We start from the raw sequence: 18,294 nt of genomic DNA on the forward strand, positions 1-18,294 counted from the left end.
ATGAGAACACCACATCATTATCTGTAAGTGAAACAACTATTTTATGCCCATATCAATGGGGCCGCTGATGTTCCGCGTTTATGATCCGTCACCTCCCACATCTTAACCTTTCACTCCTCCCCCATTGAGGACAAAAATCCCCTTTTTAATCAGTGGTGACAGAGCCTGACCTAGATCGCCTTGAGAAAGCTGGATAGTGGCAGAGGTTTACTGAGGCCACAGGGATTTATACATCGACAAGAACGGTGCCACCAGCACGATTAGGCAAAAATACAGGCCACGCCGCAGCAGGATGCAACCTGGAACAGAGCTCACGCAACTGTGCCAGTGTCGCTGCTGACGACAACCTGGCAGAGATCTAAAAAATCCTCAAGGGTGAAAGTTGGATCGAAAGGAAGCTGTGATCCATCTCAATGTGAATGAAAAGCCTTTGAAAGAAAATGAAGGCAAAATATCAGACACACTATCAAATACATTAAAAACAATAATACTGAATATGCTACAGGGGGTGATAAAGAATACCTTTCAGAAAGACTATTACCAACTATGGCAAGATTTTATTTTATTGTAATGACAAAGAAAGGTAACAAAGAGAGTAAGAAAATACCAACCTAATACAAAATAATTATTAATGCAAATAGGTTGTTTCAAAACTGAAACCATTGAGTTTCAGTTCGAATTACTATTATATATATAATACATTTATATACAGTATTTTGGTCAAACATTAGATTATTACCCTGAATAAACTACGTATCCATATGTGTATTCACAGCACATTATTAAATATTGAACAGCATTATAACAAGCAAGTAATTGCTTTATTAATATTTAATATATATATATATATATATTCATCTGATAATTATACGCTTTATTGAGAAAAGTAGATGACGACATCTGATCAGACACTTTGCTCACAAATGCCGCAAGTCAGCTGAGAAAACCACATTATTACCGTGGTCCGACAAATGTCTTCACCTAACCTTTTGAGACACGTGCTTTTGACTGAGGGGCATTTTCTTGCTTCTCTGTTTTATAGGATAAAATAGTGCTAAATTTAATCTTTCGGGAAAATCTTTTTATTGTTGAAGGTTGTTGATGTTAGCATTTTTATTGTTCGTTTCCTTTGTTTGAAACCTTGGAAGAAATGTGGCTAATAGATCATGTGAAAAAACAAAGAAAAGAACCGATGATGCAGATCATCCCAGTTTTGGTAGAGACCCTACTTTGAACTGACAATCTGCACCTTCTCCGCTGAGTCTCCCAGATAAGCTTCAGCCCACAAACTCTCATACAGACGTGGCCGCATCAGGCATCTAAACCCTATCTTTCCCCTCCTCATCAGGCAGGACGGACACATGAACTGATGAGACTGGAGAAGGAGCATCAGAGGGAAGTCAACTTGCTCCGCTGAAATCTTTTCCGCACGCCAGTCGCTAATCACTGGTAATAACTTTCCCATTTAACAGTAAACCGAGCCCCGGCTGCATCTCTAGTGCAGTGTGCTGTGACTCTGCTGGATATGACATCATCTCATGCCGGCCCCTCCCGGACCTCGCTGCAGGCCACCACTGTGTCGGGGCTGGCTTCAGGTCACCCCGCACGTGCGGCCGACTGTGGAGCGTCTGGCCAGACCGACACACACACACGGCTCGCCACACTGATGCTCACTCATCGACTGCAATGTAGTTTAGTATTTTGAGATAAAACAAGCGGGCGTTGCTAGGCAAACCCAGCATGCGGCTTATGGTGGGGGAACTGAAAAAAAAAAACCCATTTAGAATCTAATCCTTCAAGATGACATTAACATGCGCTGAGTTTAAGTAGCTTATATAAACGCCCTTCTGCAGCAACTGTTTGGAGTCAGAGCATTTAAGCAGGAATGTTGACAAGTCTCTTGAGGATCCTTGTCAAACCTTTGTCAGGAGGACTTCCATCGGTATTCCATGAAGCTACAAGAGCAGGGTTGAAACTTGATTTACACTTCTCCAATACAGCCTCAGAGAGCTGCTGAATAAATGCATGCACGGCTAGAAAACTGGATAATAACAGAGAAGAACATGTGTTTTGAGCTGAGGTCGGCCTTTTAGTTACCCAGTCTACTACTAACAATACGTTCGGAGCTCTCTAAGGTGTCATTTGTGGCGGAGGGAAAGCCAATAAAGATTTAACAGCTCCGGCTTTGTGTGTTTTCAAGTGATATATTGCCATAAAAATTCAATTCACCAAGCTTGAAGTGAGACAACCCCCTGTCTAATAGTTTGTTGCTATTGCATACTCAAACGTGCATAGGGAATGCCGCGAAAAATACTGGGGTGACTTCCAATTACACTTTCAAGGAATGCTTGATTTGACTCGGTTCTTTCTTTTGGACGCTGCTGATGAAGTTATCGTTGCTATGAATGAAAAAGCGTCCTCCGCAAATGGCTGACACCATTGGGTTTCCTACAACTGCCGACCGTAACCCGCCCAAACACAGGCCAGGGCAAAGTTATAGTACGTGGGATTCTCTCAGTACAGTCACATCAAAATGTATTTTCAGTTAGCAAGAAATGAAACCCTGCTAAACACGCACAGCTGTGGTCATACGTTCGCTGAGAGTCAGACCAAAAGAGAGCAGGCTGGAAACCAAGTTCGATTGTGTTCTTTTCGGGTGAGAAAATGAGTCAGAGAGGGATTTTATCAGAGCCTGAAGGCTAATTGGGCAATGTTGTTTAACAGGTCTCCAAGTTACTTTCAGTTCTAATTCAGTGGTAACACACTAACTGGACTTGACTGGTCATATAGCAGAAAAAAATGAAGGCCAGGAGGGAGTGTGCCGTCGTAAATATACAAAATAGCTTTGTTTACGCAGGACATACTGGAACTCCCATGTTGTAAAGGTGGGGAAAAAAATCTACTGTTAAACTGCTATTACAGTCAAAAGCTCACAGCAATGTTGACTAACTGTAGACGTTGAAAATGTTACTCACTCATACCTTTCAGTAAACAATTCTCACGCCAAAAAAAAACAATTTGAATATAATAAGGGTAAAAAGAGGAAGCACCACAGTGATGTGTGGATCCTCCTTGACACATTGTGTTCACCTGGCCGAGAAAGCCTGACAGTTAAGGTGTGTCCAGTTGCTAGGCGACGGATGGGGAGAAGGCAGAAGGTGTGGTAGCACGCTGGCGTGTTGATGAACTACAGAACACACATATGTCGGCACAAAAGAGAGAAGGGCTCCGACTACAGAGGACCAGCTGCCTTGAGGGCAAGCTGGACAACTTTTGTTTTTTAGTCCTAATAAATTTCAGGATTTATTGGGATTGAATTGCTTTGTATTTTTGAGGAAAAAGTCTTCTTTGATTTTTATTAACTGTTATTCAAGCATTTTGCCTTTTCATAACGTTGGCAACATCTTCTGGAAAAATGTCTTTACATTAATATGTATATATCATTTGTCATAAAAACACTAATTATTTTTTTGTTTTGATTTTTTTTTTTTTTTTGACATTCCCAAGTGACACTGACAGTACATAATGTACATGCCCATGTGTGACCTATACAGTTGGGGCAAAAGCAAACTGGAGGTGCCTGGATTCTAATAATAATGGAAGACAAGAGGGGCGTGGCTTCCAACCATAAGTATATTTCCCATTCTGAGGAGGATGAGAAAGTGGCCCGGACAATTCCTCCAGCTGCCTGGGGAAGATCACGTCCATGCACACATCCATGGTCAGTGTCATGTGCAACAGCATGTGGTCAGCGGAGTCCGACGGCAGAAAACACAAGGGAAGAATGCAAGAAAGACAGCTGCCTTCCACAGATAGAAGATCTTTTTTCTCAGTAATCCAGAAGAGCAGAATTCATGGACTGACTGAATATCCACAAACTGGCCCCAGGGAAGACAAGGGTTTCTCCTGAGAGCAACGTTATGAGGGAAAGATTTGGGAAAAACTCCACTATGATGTTGAAAAATACAGAAAAAAATCAGACGCCAAGAGGAAATACACCTCTTTCTGATCAGTCCAGAATTATGCAACAAGATGTTTGATGAGCTTCGGGGCACCTCATGTTGGACATTACACTTTCATGATGGCTCAGCGAGACCTTCAGGGCAGCTGTGTGTGTTGTCAACTCTAGACTCCTCTCTCACTGTACGGAATATTTATGTGGCCGGGTCCTGTGGGAAGCTCCAGAATTAGCAGTGGACAGTGAAAGGTCACAGAGCAGCGGGAAAAGAAATCCACTTGATGCAATCGGTTAAATATTTATTTTTATTTTTTGCCAAGGCGACGTCCGACTGGAAGAAGTTTTCCACAGGCGCATGAAATCCTTCCTTGTTCTGAAGGGGGTTTCAAGCGTATAGAAGCGTTCCATATTATTGTAACAATGAGAACTAGCAGTGAACGCTAAATGTGTCTGGGCAGAGCAGGCGCTCCACTGTGTTTTACTGCTGTTTAAACAGCCGACTGCAGGGGGAAAGACAGTAAAAGAAGGCAGTCAGGGTGACTGGAGGAGTTGTTTTCACGGGTCTTTGAGGTATGTGAACGCGTCGCAGCCCACTAAGACCCACCTCATGGCTGGCATTCCAGCGCCTCTCTGTAATTACGGCTCCTCTCTGGAGCGTCTCTGCGTGGCCCCGTTCCACAGCAAGGCAAGACCTGCCCATGTTGACACGTGCTGCACTTTTCACCCGGCTCACCAAGCCGACTTTCCAGGGAAATCATCACCAATACAAGCAAATTTAAGAAGTTTCAAAAGTGTCGAGGCAACAGACCATAGTTGTTGACTTTGCAAATCAATGTAGGAGCAACACAAATCAGAGCCCAGTGGAAGGTATGCAGCACACTTAAACACTGGAGGGTGTAAAACACTGAAGTCACTGTGCCACGTAGACACACTCTTGGCAAAAGACTTTCAGTGAGCACATCTGTTTGCAGCTGTTAGTTTCTGCTCACACTCTCAATTCTGCCTGGAACACCTTTCTGAAACTGAGCTCAGATCAGATCCCTTTACACCACGAAAACCACATTATTCTTGTACTATATTAGCCTTTTTGACCAATATGGAATCTAACATTTGTGAAATGTTAAACATAACATTTTTCTGTTTACTTATTTTCTTATAATTTTTTTTTATGGACTAAATCAGTGATACTGCAATAAAGGGTCGCAACCCTGAATTGAGTGTTTTCATCTACCTTTGTTTCGGCAAAAACAAAAGCTTTTATCTTGATATGATGACAGATTTATAATGGAGTGGCCTATCACCACCCAACAGCAGGAAATAACAGTAGTTTTTTTTAGCACAGAGGGAACTGAGTTTAGTTTGTCATTAAATGGTTAGAATATGTTTAAACTTAAATTACAAATTACAATATACATTTTTAAAACTTACTTTAAGGGACCAGTAAAGACCACTAAAAGACAAAAAAAAAACTTGTGAAAACACTGAATATGTTTTCTTGTCTTGACGGGAATGTACTTTTTTAATGAAATAATGTCCATAAATAAATGAATAAAGTCCATAACTGATGTTCGGAAGGCGCTCCATCAGATATTGAGCCAACTGTTTCCGTTCAAAGCAAACCAATGTTTCCGCCACTTATGAGTGCATGATCTGAAAGGTCGACACTGAAGCTCAGCTGAGATGGGCAGCAAAGTAAAAGGACCCACAAGTCAAAACACCCACAATAATGATTGAATGAATGTGTGACATCCACTGTGGCTCTCTTATTTCAAACACCCCTGCTGGGCTCTTACACGGGTGAGATGATAAAGGATTTACTTACAAATCTGTTCATTGTATTCACATTATTACGTGAGCTCCATCGACAACTGAGCATGTGCAACAAGAAAAAAAGCCTTCTGTAGCAGAACAGAGTAGAGCTGTACATCGATAATAATCCACACGTCCCTAAAATCTTGCTGAGTTTCACACAATCCACTGCATTCATGTCGCCCGGGCCACATGACACGCCTGCAGCAGGCGGATTAGGACGATCAGCTGAGCACAACTCAATACCACATTGTACTCGCTTGCACACCGCTTGTTTTCCCTCCAACTGTGTTTACAGCTTATCAGAGCGGGACAGAACTAAACGCTTGCCAAACTCCCAGTCCGCTTCCCACTGTACACTCAGAACACGCCAGGCCCGGCCAGCTCACCCTGCCAAAAGCCGATCGTGGTACTTTTGTTTAACTTCCGGTTCAAGACTCAAAGATTCCGTCCAAACAAACCAACATGGAAATCGGCTGTGGGCTCCAGATTACTGACAAACACTGGTGCTTTTATTTGCAGGTCACGTCTGAATTTGAGAGACAAAGGGAAGTCACACACTGCTAATGGATCAGAGGACCGTACTCATCCACGCAGCACAAACACACTCATCCGTACGACACCAGTGGAGGCCAGTGCAGCCTGTTGACTTGAAACACGCGGCGTATTGACTCAATCTCAGGGGTGCTCTTGAATTACAGCCAGGCCGTACAGTGTGTGTCAGAATAAAGTCAAGCGTAGCAGCGAGCCATTCAAGACTGAGAACACCAACCAACGCCACAAAAGAATGGAAAACAAAAAAGCTGACTGTCCAGTTTGAGGCGTGTTTGGAATTCATTCCATTTGTTCACATAGGGAACGTCTGGTAAAATAGGTGGTGGAACCAGATGGAAACAACTGTATCAAAGCTCTCAATTATTCTGATTTCATTTTTTTATTCATGTCAAACTCACTTGATTGAAACGAGAGTTCACAAAGCTACAGCCCGGAACACAATAACAAATCATGCTTTCACTAAAGCTCTGTCAAAATACCTGTCCATTTTTATTCTGAAACTTGCCAAAAAATGTCCAAAAAATGTCCAACTCTAGAACACAATGCAGGAAATTTGAAATTGAGTTTGTCATCGCCGATAAATGAATGGCAAAATGAATAAAACAAAGTAGTTCAAGTTGCCAAGGAGAATGCTGTTAGCACCTGAAGAAGAGCCACTTGCAGTTGAGTGGTTACTGCTGAGTGTACTGAGACAAGCTAAAATAGTGGGGTGCCACACCCAGGTGGTGTGCGAGGCAATCCCAAGGGACGGACATGGTCCTTAGTTCATGGAAAAAATGTTTTTTGTGTGTGGTCATGTCAAGGCTAAATGATACAAATTATCAAAGTGGAAAAAAAAGCAACATACATGAAAGCTGATTCTCAGGTGCACCTTGTTTGGACATTAGCAACTTGTTGATAAATACAACTTGTAGGTTACTAACTAAAAAACTCACAGGATGAATCTTTTTGTTTACATTATGGGAAGTCATCTTGGATTGAGTCCTACAGATGTTTCGATTTGGTAATCCTTCATCAGGTGAGGTAACTGGGGAGGCGTAACTGGAAATTTCAGAGCGCAACTGGAAGGCACCCTAGCCCACTCATATGCCATCACGCGAACAAAATATTCAGAAATAATCAAACTGTTGACTAACTGACACAAACGTTTAAAGAACGACAGATCTCGGAACATATCTGAATCCTTGTTATTTGAATGACTGTGTCATTACAATATGCAGTTAGATCATCTCTGAAATTAGTAAGTGTATTCAGTTGAGGTTATCACATTTTGAATCAGCAGAATTGCTAAAGAAACCCTCCACCGTTGACTGACATTGCAGTAGTACATTGATTATCTCTATAACTCGACCTCCACACAGCGTGCATGTAAATAAGATTAAAGCTTCTTCTGGCCAGCTCCGCGAAAAATACCCATCCTCGCAAACACGCACATCCCTGAGCAGCCATTGTGAGCGCCGATTCTGCCTGGGAAGCAATCTGAATGCACCTTTAAACCTTGAAGAGCCACATCAGCAGCATCTCGCCTTTGTGAGGGAATTGAGAGCCGCAAAGACGTTTAACCCGACTCTGACCTCGGTGTCAGCCGTGATGGAGAGTGAAGTAAAGCTTTGATATCAGTTCACCGGTCACAACACAGCTACAGTTAACTAGACTTGCGTTTCAAGGGCTCACCTATGTAGAGTGAAGAGTCTTTCTTCTTCACGTGGTCATCAATGTAGGACACCCCCAGGGGCTGCACCGGTGTGGCTCCTATCCCCAGCAGGACCTGAGCTCCAATCAGCAGCAGGTACATCATGTTGGTGTTGGCCTTGTTCGCGCACAGAGCTTTCTCCGCCAACCAGATTTCTTCACTGTTGCTGCTGTTGGAGCAGACGTCCCGACCCTTATCAGTCCTCACCCTTTCCCCAATTTCGTACTGGTTGGTGAGAAACTCGGGGAGCGCTGACAGAAGGGCGCCCAGCGCCATAACAATCCCGCCGCAGCCGATCAGACGAGGCCGGTGTGCTTTGGCTCCAAAGTACGAAACGAACAGGATGAGCGCCAAGTTGCCGATCTCAAAGCTGCTGGCTATCACGCCGACATCGGCACTTTGTAGGTTGAACCGTCGCTCCAGAGTGGTCAGAACGCTTACCTGAAAAACACAGGGCAATGAATGATACACAACACAAGACAAATCATGTTAAACACACAGTATCTGTCAGTAGCACAAGCAAAAAACTCACACTTGCAGTCCACCTCTGGCTCAAACATCACACAAAGCAAACTTAACATTTAACCTAATTTACGGACTACAGAGTGCACTGGAATATTTACATTTAGATCTAAAATGTATACATTTTAATTACATAAAAGCTGCACCTGTAGTGGTGCTGTCTGTGTCATAGAAAGGTCAGTGGTGCACCCGTCTTAAAAATGCATGAGGATGACTTCTAAACTAGTTTCGAAAACGGGCTCCAGCATGGAGACCGACACATGAAACAAACTGGGCAATATTCTGAACCTGAATCATGATTTCCTCACATCTTTTATGTACATTAAAGCTCTCAAAATCTGCTGTTTTTGCCCGCGTGTCCCAAGTTCCGACACCACAGCCGGTCTTGTCTCTGCTCCTCCAGGAGACCGGCTCTGTTGGCGGAGCTGTGGACATGCGGGTGAAAGCAGCACATTTCGAGGGCTTTAAGCTTTGATGTGACAAGACTCAATATTTTGGCAGCATGACGCTTTTTAGCCCCTAAAAAATCCATATATTAGCTGCGAAGTTGTATAAGGGTTCAGACCATGAGTAAAAAATGTACGTCTTATAATCCAGGAATTTACAACTTATTTCCAAGCAACGTGTTCAGTAGCCACTGAAGGTCACTTGAACTCACTTGTTATTTCTAGCTTTAATTTTGGTCAAGGTTTTCTGCAGTGCATTATTTTCTTTTTAATAGCCAAAAGCATAACACCCACTCTGACGCCAAGTCCCATAATGTACTGCAACAATCAAACCTGTTATGACTGGTTAACCACTCAGTGTCAACTGCTTATGTGATTTTATTCTGTTATGTTGCTCGGATCGAAACAAGATTGACAAAAAACAGACTGAAGACTTAGACAAAAATAATTGACATTGCCATGAAAATAGCAATAATAATGAAAAATAATGTGAAACAAAAATTGCATATAATGGCAATAAAATAGCTTCACATTTTCACAGGTTTGGTCACCACTGTCGCATTCAGGGTCTGGGAGATCCTGACATGAAAGTAAATCTAAATCATTTTCCAAATCCACCCATGTTTTCATCATCAGTCAGGCTTGTTCGAAGTGTATTTCCACTGGAGGATCTCAAATAACAAGCTGTTCAGATGTTCCAAGCCACAGCTCCTCCCTGCCAACAGGCCTGTTTCTGATTAGCCGAACACAGAAACCTTTACTTCCATGTCACATCACAATTTCCACCCTCGTGGGACACTTTTCACCAGCAAGTCTTCAGTAACGTCCAAGAGACGCAAGACTGAGTTAAATTTTAGAATAGAGCTGCGGCCGTGTCGGTCGGTCGGTTGGGAGGGAAACTATTTACTGGGAACCCCAGTTAAAAGGGTCTCATGGTTATTTCGATCCAAGCTGTCCTTCCAAGGGCATCGAGTTTTCCACTCTCCCACTGGCTCTTTTAAACATTCAGATGAAGCCAACATAAACATCCTAAAAATGTCTACATTGAGGAATGAATCAAGGTTTCCATCTGTGAGGAAGTCACCGGTGCTGTTCCACCAAAAGAACTCTGAGACACTCGCATTTAATCCATTTTCTTGTCCTAATCCGCTAGGATCTTTTGAAACCACGGCTGAACCGATCTCCACTTGTGATCAGTCCCTTTGTATGTCCCGCGAGACGCGCGACTTCAGTTCTGTGAGTAACAGTGAACTTCAATTTTTATGTTTCTTTGGAGATTTTTCCATTACAAACACACCGAAACCTGTCCATCTCCATGATCTGCGTGTTCCGATGGCCCCACTTGTTTGTTTTAACGTGTGAAAGAGATCATTTTTCTGAAGGCATGGTGGCTCTCATTCTCGCTGCGCCCTGATAGCTTACATGTTACGGAACCCCTGTCATCTGAGTTTGTGTAGTTTATGTGGCGCAGACTGGCCTATTGCTCTGGCTCTGCCAGGGGAATACCAAGGCGCCCCTGCTTCGGACTTGGGGCCTCCCACAGTTTCTTCCATATGACACTTTTTCCACCTTATCCATCTGCTTCTTCAGATGTTGAAGGACGCACCACTAAGGTTGTCAAGAATCAATACTCAAACACTGTACTCAGATGCTAATCTGCCTTAGTATCAACACAGTGCTAAGGATGCACTGGCATTGGGTATTGGTCCTATACCGGGTTTGAGCACACATACTCGTACTCGTAGAATAGCCGCCGGTACCATGAAACCAATACCACTTTACAGCAACGCGCAGTTTTTGAATGTCAGTTTATGACAATTTTGTGCTGCAGTGAAACTCGTGACCGTCACCCATGCACAAGAAAAACATCCTGAGAGAGATGTTGTTCAAATAACAATATGTGTGGGGAAAAAAAACAAAGTTTCTTTATGGGGAATGGCATAAGTACTCAAATGCAAGCACAAAAAAATGGTATAGGTGTATTCCGAATATTTACAAAAAACATCCCGAGACGATCATGTCTAATCTGTCTTATTGGTGCTAGAGACCAATAAACACTGGATCCTGGACACGTCACCGATGTGTCACCAGTTAACCCCAGCGCAGGTTTTTCCCTCTATGATGGGAAACCAGCAAACAGAAACCCAAGCCATCATGGGGACAACATGTAAACCAGAGCCACTAAACCAAAAAACGTTTAGAGCCACCATCCATGACCAACGTTGCCCCGAGGGAGGTTAAAAGGCTCCAAAGTTCTTACACATTAAACCACCTGAATGGTGCCAATTTCTTTTTCACATAGCCCTTTTAAGGCATTTAGGGAAAACATGAAAACTATTGACAGCACCCTTGAAGTCAATAAGGAAATAGAAACAGCAGTATGAGATCTCAATGTTCAGGATTTTCATTTGCCTGAGATTGTCTATTCACCATGGCATCTTACTGCAAATGTATAATTTGGGACGGACAGAAGAAATCCACATTTTTCATAACAAAAAGTATCTCTTCGTCCACCAGCATGTCTTTGTAAGCGTGTGTTTTCCACGGCACTACACTATCAAGTTGGATGATTGACAGAAACTTCTCACCAGCTAGAGAAACACGTCATGAAAAAAAGACGTGACTTGATGTCTATGGCAACAGAAGTCGGTCTTAAAGGAAATATCAACATCTTCCATCACCTCTTTGGTTCACCAGCAGGTTCACAATCACTGTCTCAAATGGAACCACAATTTAACCTCAAAATGAAACTGAACAAACATAACAAGGTTTGACTCACAAGACAGACAACGCCTGCATGACTGAACGTTGATGAGGCGTTTTAGCTTGTAGATTTAGTAGATTTAGCTTGTGTTTTTGTCTAAAATATATGCTCTAAGCTACGCTAAAATCCTTTAGGTTCAGCATTAGCTTTTGTGTTTCGCAGCTTGGCGTCTCATGATGGACAGAATAGTTTATTTGACCTTTGTTGGCATCTATCAAACATCATTCAAATATTGACTTAGCAATTTTCAACCTGCGATGTGCCGCCAGACCTTGATTCAAATCCATGTGAAAACATGGCAATGCTAATTCAAGGTGGCGCAGTTATGGGGTGGGTGCAGACTCATCGTGGATCAGGAAATGAAACCCAAAACCGACAACTTCACTATAACACAAAGCTCGTCGACGTACACACCATGTATGCGCTGACTCATCGTGATTTTATTGAAGTGCGATGGTAAAAAATGAAAAGCAGAAGTGACAACCGGTCGGTTTTTAATGGCTGAGGACGAACCAGGTTCAGATCAAACATTTGTTTGGAGCCATCTGGTGAGTTTATGTGGTCCAAAAAAACCGTCTCTCTTCCTTCCGATGTGCATCATTTTCGCCCACCCCGCCGAGGTCTCAGCCTCTGGCGCCAAGTCCGGACAACCTGTGGACAGCGAAGCCTCAGCTTCATGCCGAGTGTTGCAGTGCGCTTCACAAAGAGCAAAGCCATAATCCAATCAGTTCCCATCCCATTAAGGGAGGCGGGAGCGAGCGATGCGAGTGACAGCTCCTGCACTCTGCCCAGCAGGGGGAACACTCTGGATGAGTCGGTTTTCCCTGCAAGTCCAACATGTTTGTGCACTTACGGCCTGATTTAGACCAGGCAGCCTTCCAGAGGGACTAAGAGCAGCATAAATTATAGAGGAAAGACCAGCTCGCAGGTTGGTCAGCAGTCACCGCCACAGTTTTCCCTCCAAGATATCAAATCGTGTTTAATCTGTTGCTAGGCAACAAAATAAACCTTGTGCAGTTGTGTGACATCCCATTACATAAGTTTGGAGTCTTGTGGATGCACACCAAGTTGCGATGCCTGAATCAAGCTGCTAACAGTCACTCTTGAACCACAGCACAATATTTGAGGGAATCCGTTTTAAGTCTTCGGATTAAAAACGTAAACGCCTCATACTTTATGAGGTGGTGGGAGTCAGTGTTAGTTAGCTACCCTCAAGATGCATTTCAGGATTCATATTAACTCACTCAAACATTTTAATATTTAAAACCTCCAGAAAGTCCAGCTAATTTACCAAAGCTACTTTGGCGAGTTCCAGCATTCATCTATATTGTTTCTAGGTGTAATTCAGATCATTTCAGTGTCCTGATTCAGATACTATATTATTCAATTACCGATAAAAAGAAAGACTTGGTATTGGATCGCGAATGACATTTTGATATTTTCGACAACCTTAATTCGCATTACAATAAGTGTGTCAAAAAATATCAACACAAATATCACCAGACTAGTTGTTCCTGACTGATTCCAAAGTGATGTTTAATGTTTAATGCTAAGGGTTTTGATATTGAACATGCTAGCTTCCATTAAAGATGCAGACTGAACTACATTCGACCTGTAAGTGAGAAACAATAGAAAAAGTCTCCTGAAGCTTTGAAACTCTTTTAAACCATTTTATTTTACATTCATTTGTTGTTAAAAACGTGACTGACTTGCTTTTTATTTTTTTCAAGATTGTTTATTTTATCACGTTATTCACCTGTCCCTCTGGCCTTGACGTTAAAACATTATTTCTCAATTGTATCATGACAATCCAGTTACCTACCGCTGGCTGGGTAAATGCTCAGTGACTGGCTAAAGTGCTTACAAGCACAAAGCAGCAATAAAGGAATGTGCCAGGTCTGACGGAACACGGCCTTTATCTCCTCCCAGCTCAGCTGTTACATAACTGTGGTGCACACCTTTGCATCAGGACCAGCACCTGGCGCTTCGAGGCCTAGAATGGATCCTATGCACCTCAAAGTTAGGGGTACATGGAAGCGGATCTGGGGGCACTTCCATCTGAGAAGTCAAGATTCTAAAGTCCAGTAAATGACAGGTTGGTTAATGGCAACACTAACACATACCTGATGGTTCAGACTCAATTCCAAGATCCTCCTGAAACCAGACTGGCCTCCAGGTATGTGCATGCAAGGTTACAATCAAGAACATTCCCAGCCTCAGTTCAGCTATTCTCCCGAGCTTTTTCATCTTTTTGTTTCCAACTGGAGTCGTGACAATAACAGAGTTGAAAACTGTACTAGAAGGTGAAGGTGCACATTAGAGGCCTTAAACTTAACTATGGCTCTCAGTCAGTTTATCAGTGCTTCACTCGACAGTCGGCCGACGCTCTGCATCATGGGAACAGCAGTTGCGTTAGCAGTTAATCCACCTTGTAATGTAGTTAAAGTTAATTCAGTTAACTTGGTGGAGCTGCGTGCGTAACTTCCGATAACAGGCTCAGGTCCAGACGTGTAGCTGTGCGTCTGAAATGACTGAGATATTGACAGAAACAGCGGTTTTCTGCAACACAGTTAACCAAGTTCTGTGGTCGGAGACAACTCTCCAGCATCAGACCTCCAACTAGAAGCTATCACATGCTGAAAGGAAGCGAATTCATGGGCATGAACACCTCAACACATTTGTCTGTCACCAACAAATAACCATAACTAGTAACTACGCAATGCAACAATGGCCGAGACAGTGTCAAGAATGGTGCGGAGAATCCACCTGCAGTTTCTGACCCAAAAGAACATACAGATTGTCAGTTTGTCACAATCCTTAATTTTTGATTTATCAGTTCTTTTGAGTGTTGACAAGGCAGAACAGTGGTCTGGTGTCTCCTTTGAGTGGTTTCAGACAAGTGTGACGAAAAAAAGCCTCCAGATCAAGAGTTAAAAAAGGTTATGGTCCCTTCAGATGAAGCTGATTTTAGGGAAACCAGGTGCCTTGCTTTGTCCTCATTTAAAGACAAAAGACATTCAGAAAAGAGTTAGTCGCGCAACTAAAAAGTCTGTTTTGATAAGCCGAAAAAACCCAAAAATGTCTGTTTTCAAGGTGCAGTCGTGACTAGAAAGAAACTCAGAAGAGGTCATCATCGCACCACATATATTTGATCAATATAAGGTATGGTTTTTTTCGCATTTGAAATATCAGTGAACGCAGTGAGCTCAACCTGACAGAAGGTGGCGGTGGCACACATCATAGGCGTGCAACAAAGAAGTCGCACAACAGCCAAGCCATACAGGTGAATGACAAACCCTTCAAAACCTTATCACCTTCAGCAACAGTTTGAACAAAGACCAGCAAACAGTCGACATCACTGACTGAGCAAATGCCCTTATCTATCCATAACTAGTAACTACGCAATCTACCCTAATTTCTCAAACAAATCCATTCAGTCTCCGGTGAGATAAAACACTCCAGCCCTTCTCAGACACCAGAGAAGAAGAAGAGCTTTGAGTTTGAAGACAAGCCCAGCATCAAGTGCGATCCGTCAGAGCTTTTAGCTTTGGGGTGCTTGATGCTCAGCAGGTCCACCAGCAGCTGATAACATGTTCCACTCCATATATGGCCCCAGGCCTGAAGATTTTAGTCGCGTAATTGCGGCGGAGCAGAGGAAAAACGCCCCTGACAAATAAACATTTATCAAGATCAATTCTGACAGAGTGGCTTGAGGCTGCTGAGAGGTGAATTCAGGGGTAGACCTGCAGATTATGGAGCCCAGAATAAAACATATCTTCACTTAAATTATGGTTTTAGATCAGCATGCATTGCCAGAAGTCAGTGGCTGAGTATTTATGCAATGACTTCATTACCCTCTCCAAAGTAGAGTCAGAAAAAAGGTTCTAGTTTTTAGTGATAAAGCGGCCACGATCTAAATGACCTGTCAAACACTAGTGCACAAAAACAAGATGAAGTCTTCCACTAACTCTCCTTATCAATGTCCAAACTAAAGCAATTCAACAGTGCCTTCCACTTGCACTTGGAGCGGCTCCCTGGCCTTCTGTATCGGAGGAGTTTTACTTAATCCGATTGCCCCCGGTCGTCTTTGGCACAAGAAGGTTAATTAAACAGACATTTCAAGTGAAGTTTGTCACATTCTCAAGCAAATATGGGTTTGTTAGTCTCAGTGACTGAACTTGACAATGATATTATTGACTGCCGCTGGATCAGTGAGATTCAGAAAGTCTATTAAAATGGTTTTGAGAAACTGATCGGAGAGGCTTCTCTGGTCTTCTTGAGATTAAATTAAGAGCCACAAGAGTCAACTGCTTTTTACAGTTCAACATCTGATCAGAAGTGCCCATTTAAATCAATAAAAACCATGAACTAAACACCATACTTTATTTAGAGATCCATTATCAGACGCGCATTTTACCAAACACTAGAGTACAGTCTGAACTTTCCATTTTGTGATATTTCAGAGTAAATCGTTTTCCCATCACGACTTACACCACTGTTCATGATTTTAGGTGAAGCTTTTGTATAAGTTCAGAACACATTGAGTTAGATTTTTCTAGCCAAAATGATGTTGAAGTCAAACATGTCCACAGGGAAAAAAACTGTTGCATAAGATCAAGAAACACTAAACTAACTAAAACGGTGTTTGCGATGTGACAAATACATGTTTTCATAATGAAGCAAACAGACTTTGGCATTATTTTAGAGATGATTGTTACGTCACCTGAGAAAAACTTAGACATAGAAATGTCGTTGATATGTGTTAAAGCCGTGGAAGTTAAAGGAAAAAGTCACATGGCAAAACGCAGAGAGCAAGGAGGGGACATTCATATGCCGCTATTGAACATACAGTTGAATATAGAGCTGTGGGCACAGCAGTCACACCTTCAGTGTGAAATATGTTCAAAAATACTATAGCAAATACTCCCATTAGATTCGTGTGATAGTGTTATCAGAGCCAAAATCCTTTAGTATGAGAAATGTAGATTAAATTACTTGTATTGATTCATGTAGATTATATTTATTTAGATTTCATACAAAGTTTATTAGATTGAGGCTGCCGTAGCTCTTAAACAAAAACTATGAAGTTATATATTTTATCAATATTCTTCAGAGAAATGTTTTTATTGACTGAGAACTTTACTATTGAACCATACTATGTGAAGTTTTTTGCAACTGAATAGATTAGGGAGACACTAACATGAAAAAAAAAAAACATGAATAGAGAAGCAAATGAGGATGATGGATGATAGATGGACATTCAATTCGTCATAGAAGTGTGAAGACATATTTATGAAGTGTTAAAAAGTGCAGTTTGATCCCTGAAGATGCTGTGCATTAGGAGTGGAGTGGAATATTGCGGTAAACTAAGTGTCTTCACTTGAGTTATGGATAGACAATAGATTTAAAGTCAAGTTCAATCTTTTCATATGACAGAATATTTCTTTAAACAAATAGGTTAAATACGCCTTTAATATAGGCAATAGAGGGCAACACATTAACAATATAATACCAGAAATATTAATATGTTAAACTGCTCCATTCTTTATTACTTTGTGATTAAAGTGAATCAATAATACACTGTGCAAAAGTTGCAGAGAAGAAGCAGCTGAGGAGAGAAGAGCGGTCTCTGCTGACTGGTTATTAAAAGGGAAACGCTTGTGTCTAGAAGAGGCAGCCGGTGGTGTTTACTCACCAGGTAAGCGCCGACGGTGCCCTGGGCCAACATGAGGGCACATTCCGCTATCAGGAATATCTTGATATTCGAGAAGCAAGAGGGGCTTTTTCGGGGGGCGTCTCTCTCCAGCATGTCCGCGCCGCTCCGCTCCGAGTCCCGCTGCTTCTTCACCTGCATCCTCCCCAGCGGCTCCAGCACAACGCGGCCACGGACCTGACCAGAACACGCGCGGAGCTTCGGCGGGCGACAGTGATTCCTCGCCCGCTACATTCGCGCTCGTCGTCTGGCTCGGACGACCTAACACGCTAGGACACGCAAACTCCTCCGGTCGTCAACATTTCCTCCTCGTCGACGCGCACGAACACGTGAAGTCCCTCCGGAGCTGTTGGCGAAGGCACATGTGGATCCGGAGTGAGCTCGACACGCATGGTTCTAGTGCGAAGACCCGGCAGGGGAAGGTTTTAAGTCATCGCGTCTTCCTCCAACTCCGGGGCTGCCGCACGGTCCCTGACGCACAATGACTCCGCTCCTCTCTGCTCCTGTGTCAGCTCGCTCTCGACCCTAGAGGCGCTGTTGGCTACTTCACACAGCCACCGTCACACATCCGAGATTGACGCGAAAACTCGACTAAAAAACACCGCGTTCGGTTCTTATTATTGAGTTGGGCTTCCTTTGATCCACAGCAATCAGCCTTTGTACTTTTTAAATCAAAGTCAACTCATTTAAAGGTGTTTATTATTTATACTTTAAAGAATATTCAACTGTCTTTATTTCTGATTGGGGTATTCAGGCACTTGATAAAACATAAAAAAAACAAAAATATAAGGTCATAATCCTGGTTTATAATAAAAACAAAAAAATAAAATAAAC

General features: G+C 42.6%; 1 protein-coding gene across 1 annotated transcript in view; it reads right to left on the bottom strand.

Moving 5' to 3' along the window:
* The window catches only part of slco3a1a (solute carrier organic anion transporter family member 3A1a), a 36,762-nt gene extending 18,725 nt beyond the window's left edge, over nucleotides 1–18,037 (bottom strand). The window contains exons 1-2 of the mRNA XM_053885235.1: nucleotides 17,443–18,037; nucleotides 7,997–8,456 (exon numbers count right to left, since the gene is read on the bottom strand). Of these exons, the coding sequence (XP_053741210.1) occupies nucleotides 7,997–8,456; nucleotides 17,443–17,601 (619 nt within the window). The 5' untranslated portion in view covers nucleotides 17,602–18,037. The remainder of the gene's footprint in view (nucleotides 1–7,996; nucleotides 8,457–17,442) is intronic.
* Nucleotides 18,038–18,294: the final 257 nt, after the last annotated feature.

This window comes from Synchiropus splendidus, chromosome 14, assembly GCF_027744825.2.
Source record: "Synchiropus splendidus isolate RoL2022-P1 chromosome 14, RoL_Sspl_1.0, whole genome shotgun sequence".
NCBI classification, from domain to species: Eukaryota; Metazoa; Chordata; class Actinopteri; order Syngnathiformes; family Callionymidae; genus Synchiropus; species Synchiropus splendidus.